The 4,795-nt window shown below is 46.5% G+C and overlaps 1 protein-coding gene across 3 annotated transcripts; it reads left to right on the top strand.

Annotated features, from left to right (window-relative positions):
- The first annotated feature begins 369 nt into the window (after positions 1-369).
- CITED2 (Cbp/p300 interacting transactivator with Glu/Asp rich carboxy-terminal domain 2) lies at positions 370-3,610 on the top strand. 3 transcript variants are annotated; one of them, XM_070733587.1, is made up of 2 exons: positions 370-974; positions 1,618-3,610. In XM_070733587.1, exon 2 carries the CDS (start codon positions 1,625-1,627, stop codon positions 2,342-2,344), a length of 720 nt encoding a protein of 239 aa, XP_070589688.1. In that variant the 5' UTR covers positions 370-974; positions 1,618-1,624; the 3' UTR covers positions 2,345-3,610. The 3 variants fall into 3 exon arrangements, with proteins under 3 accessions (XP_070589688.1, XP_070589686.1, XP_070589687.1); XM_070733585.1 differs by having other exon boundaries at positions 709-1,087; XM_070733586.1 differs by having other exon boundaries at positions 709-1,209.
- Positions 3,611-4,795: the final 1,185 nt, after the last annotated feature.

Below are 4,795 nucleotides of genomic sequence, written 5' to 3'. Positions count from 1 at the left end.
TCCGGCGATCGCGGCATTTATTTTTTGCGGAGCGGAGACGCCTTGCGTGTGAACGCCAGTGTGCCACACCAGGAGAGGTAAAACTGCAAAAAAAAAAAAACACGTCCACGGCCAAGCCGCGTGTCACTTCCAAAGCATGGATCGGATCCTTGCGTGTCCCCAGAGGGACGCGCGCCTCTCCAACTTAGGCTCCCGTGGAACTGGCGGGTGCGCGCCCCCGAGCTTTCTGGAGCAAAGTTGGGGGCTCTTCGCGCCGGGGGACCGGGGACTGGGCCTTTGGGCTCCTCCTCACAGGGCTTTCAAAGAAGGAGAAGGAGGGAGACGCGGCAAGAAGGGAAAAAGAAATAAACCCCGGTGTTGAGTATGGGGGGGCGGGGCAGGGAAGCAGCAGCAGTGCCTAATGGTGGGAGATAAAACGAACGGTCGGACTGACGGCTCTATTAGAAGCAAAAGGGCGCGTTTCTCCCTCGGCGCCCGATCTACCCGCGCGTTTAATGCTCGGTATCACTCGGCGTCCGTGAGGGGCCTTGCCGAGGGCGCACGTGGCCCGGAGGAGCCCTCGAGAAACAACGGGACGCTTTGGATTCCTTCCAGTTCCGCCTGGCTTGTTTTCCCTCGCTTTGCTCCAGGTTTTACTTCTGGTTGCCTGCGAAGGCTTTTTCGCTCCTCCCTTTCGAAAAATCCTATATTAGCTGCGGCCAAAGCGGGCTAAGGAACACAGCTCATTGTTGGCAAGGGCTGATGAGAGAAACTCGCCGAGCTGGGGGGAAGCCGCGGCTTCGAGCCTGTCTGCCCAGCAGCCGGAGGGATTAAATCGCCACCTTCCACCGGGTCAAGCGCACGGGAGGAACCGGAGTTGGACCGTCGTCGCCTGCTCTATGCTGGCCGATTTCTGCTGACTGGGTCCAGCAGCAGCAGCAGCAGCAGCGCGTTGTGTGGGAGCGAAGAGAGAAAGCGCCGACGAGAAGCGTGAGGTGAGCGGTGGGCTTTTCTCGCGCTCCCTTGGCACGAAAGCTCCGGACCGAGGACGAAGGCACGGCAAGGCAATGCCCGAGGCGGGGGAGGGAAGAGGCTTCCGCGGGAGCTGGTAATCCACTTGTTCTTATATCGCGCAAGAGCGGACTTTAATTCCCAAAGTTGCTGACGAGAGGAGAGAGGGAAGGTCGGTCGGACGGACGGCGCTCGCTCTCCCCCGTGGTTGGTTCTTATGTAAGGCTTTTTTCCCCCTCCCCTGCGTGGATTTGGGACTGAAGTATTTTTGCGTTAGTATTTAACGACCGCGGACCGGCGTTTGCCGAGCCGAAAGGGGACGGAGCGAGAGCGGGAAAAGAAAAAGGGGAGCCGGGGAGCGCCTTAGGTGCGCGCTGAGGGGAAGGCGGCTGCCTGCCGGCGGATGGTGCCCAAAGGCGCCTTGCCAGTGCGGGCGAATTGGGAAGACTGTCTCTGGAAGGAGAAAAGGACCGAGGGGGGCGGGAAGGGTGGAGACCCAGAGAGGCGACTTCCTAGACAGAGCGAGAGAAAGAGAGAGCGAGGAGAGAGCGTCAGGGGCGGGAGGGCGCGCAGACCAGGCAGTCCAAATGTTGATCCCTTTCTCTGTCAATATTAACTTTCCTGAAGGCTGGAAATGGCGGAGCACATGATGGCCATGAACCACGGGCGCTTCCCGGATGGAACCGCTGGGCTTCACCACCACCCGGCCCACCGCATGGGAATGGGACCCTTTCCGACCCATCACCACCAGCAGCAGCAGCAGCCTCACGCCTTCAGTGCCTTGATGAGCGACCATCTCCATTACGGAGGAGGGAATCTGAACACAAACAGTGGGATCAGGCATGCCATGGTGCCAGGGAATGTGGCCGGGGGACACCCTGCTGGCAGCATGCCTCCAACGGCGAGGTTTAACAATTCCCAGTTCATGTCTCCCACGGTGGCTCCTCAAGGCGGGCCCTTAACAGCCAGCATGCAGTTGCAGAAGCTGAACAACCAGTACTTCAGCCACCATCCTTACCCTCACAACCACTACATGCCGGATTTACTTCCTGCCAACCATCAGCTCAACGGAGCGACCCAGCATTTTCGGGACTGCAACCCCAAGCACGGCAGCAGTGGGGCTGGCGGGGGCAACGGCAGTGTGCCTGCATCCGTGCCCCACGTCCCTGCGGCGATGCTGCCCCCCAATGTCATTGACACGGACTTCATCGACGAGGAGGTCCTGATGTCCTTAGTCGTAGAAATGGGCTTGGATCGCATTAAGGAGCTTCCTGAGCTTTGGCTGGGACAGAATGAGTTTGATTTCATGACAGACTTCGTTTGCAAACAGCAGTCTAGCAGAGTGAGCTGTTGACTTTCGTGCAAAACAAAGGACCTTTTTTTTTCCATGTGTATGAATGAAAACATTCCCTCTAGAGACAGTATTTCAAAGGCTTGTAGGAACCTGGAAAGCAGAGTAAAATATAAGCTTGTATGATTTTTCTTTATTTTCTGTTTGCTACCACCACTTCTTTATTTTTAAGCTTGGCCACCCGTTTTTGTCCCCCCTAACCTGTAATATTTGTTTAACTGTACCCATCTTTTATAACCCTCAGTGTCTCTCTATTCTCTCTGCTTAATTTCTTCCCTGCTAACCTGGCGGTTCTTTCAGTGACTACATGCAAACATTGGCAAAAACAATCTTGTGGATATATTCTGCAAGTTATGGTTTCAAATTAGAAGAACTGCATTCAGATTCTGAGTTAAAAAATAAATAAAAATGTGATAGTTGATTGCACGAACTTCAGGATACATTCCTGTGCAAATACTGCCCTCTTCCTCTGTTTTGAACTATGCATTGGAGTGATGCTAATTTTTAGTCTGCTAAACTGGAAGCTTAACAAATGTGGGCCAAACCTTCCCTCTTCAGGAAAAATAATACTGTTATTTAAACTCTGCTAACTGTTCTTCTCCCCCATTTGTACAGACAAAAAGATAGTGTGAATGGAATGGCGGTGGGAGGGGACTTTGCTGGTTTTTATTTTCAACATATTTTTATTTTTGGTAATGTGCTTATATGATTTATTCAATACATAGGGGGAAAGAACTACTGTGTTGAAAGGCTTTGGGGGAAATTTGACAGTATTTTTGTACCATGTTTTTTTCTGATGACATACTTGTTAATTTATTTTAAGTTGCCAGTGTCCATTAAAAAAAGTTAAAGGCTTTACCTTTTTCCTAGGTATAGTTTCCACTTCTTTCTCCTAAACTTATTTTTCTTGCCCACCCCTTCAATTGCCCTCTCCAAATATTTAGTACATATGACCCCTTTTTAACTTGTTGAGCTGTTGGGTTGTGTGAACATTCTGAAGGAGTATTTACTTGACACCATTGTGTGCTATATGTCATGATCAGTGCAGAAGGTAAAAGGATTTACAGTAAATCTAATTATGACATCACAGTCTCATAAGTAACATTGTAACATGCCTGTGTGATTTTATGAAAAGTGGAATTTGCCAAGAGGCAACAACTTGTGATTTTGCCAACTTACTTGCTATAAATGTAGTTGTCCAGAATTATGATGCATAAAGTATTTATTCTATTTATCTATTAAACTTTAATTTTATAAATACTCTCACAAGTGCTCTCAATAAGACTTTGTCCTTCATGCGCATGTATTTCTTACTATGTGAAAGGGCTTCATAAAATGAGCATGCTGTAGCTTTTGTTCCATCTTTCTTGCATCAAGATAAAAGTGCCCCTAAGCCATTTTTTGTTTGAAAAACCTACATTGCACTAAAAATCATAAATTTTCATTATAGAGGGACGAAAAGCAGAACACATATTAGTGGAAAGTGTTTTGTTGAACAAAATTGAACTAATTGTATTGCAGTCTACTTGGACGCAGATCCTAAAAGAATAATTTATATATTTTCTCATGGAGATAGTAAAATGTTCAATTTAATAATATATTTTATTTCACTTTCTCTTATGGGAAAAGAAAGGTGTTCCCTACTTTCTGTGATCAGTACAAGATCAGGTATTTAACATTGTTTAACAAGGCTGCAGCAGTTAAACACTGACCTGATATCTCACTTTCAACATTATTTTTAGGTGTTGGGCAGGCACTTATAGATCTCCCTCTTATTCTGAAACCAACTTGAAAGAGCAAGTGTGTCAATTATCATTCTCTAATATTTCTAACCAGAATATAAGGCAGCCTGACATCAATTGCTATATTAAATTTCACTGAATTATGTGTGCACTAGGATTTGTATCAAGCTAGGGTATGTTATATGGTGAAACATTTAAAACTGCTTCCTTGAATTTAGCTATATTTAGTGGATTCCCCAAAAGCAGCATTTTTCATCATGCTTTCTCTATCGTCTTCTATAATATGGACCCTGGGCTTGTCTGTGTTATCCAGAACAATGTTTTGTGTAGTGTCACAGTAATGCTGTTTTGTACCCATTAGAATGAGATAAATTGCTCTTGGATGATGGATGACTAGCAGTAAGCTTTGAGGCAGGGAACTGCATTTGACAGCATTTTCATGCCCTATACACTTTGATCTTAATACTACAATCATTTCAAAACATTCCTATTGTATATCAACAAAACAAGGAATATGGTGTCAAGGACAATTGAGCAAGAAAGCAATATTTTGAGTCACATGTAGTTGGCATTGCATTTGCTGCTAACTGCAATACTATTGTGTTAGGGTTTGTGTACAGCATATTATGTAGCATACATAGCAAAATTAGAGAAGCATTTAAATTTTGCAGCAAATTTATTTTAAGATGATAGCAGTAATCTGCAGTACAGT

The sequence above is a fragment of the Erythrolamprus reginae genome, chromosome 1 (assembly GCF_031021105.1).
Source record: "Erythrolamprus reginae isolate rEryReg1 chromosome 1, rEryReg1.hap1, whole genome shotgun sequence".
In the NCBI taxonomy this organism is placed as follows: Eukaryota; Metazoa; Chordata; class Lepidosauria; order Squamata; family Dipsadidae; genus Erythrolamprus; species Erythrolamprus reginae.
Note: the sequence above shows the minus strand (reverse complement) of the source record. Positions and strands in the feature narration are given on the sequence as shown.

Coding starts and splice junctions, on each gene's coding strand:
- CITED2 (XM_070733585.1), top strand. CDS start 1,047: ATGCCCGAGGCGGGGGAGGGAAGAGGCTTCCGCGGGAGCTG. Junction 1,088..1,617: donor AGAGGCTTCCGCGGGAGCTG/GTAATCCACTTG, acceptor ACTTTCCTGAAG/GCTGGAAATGGCGGAGCACA.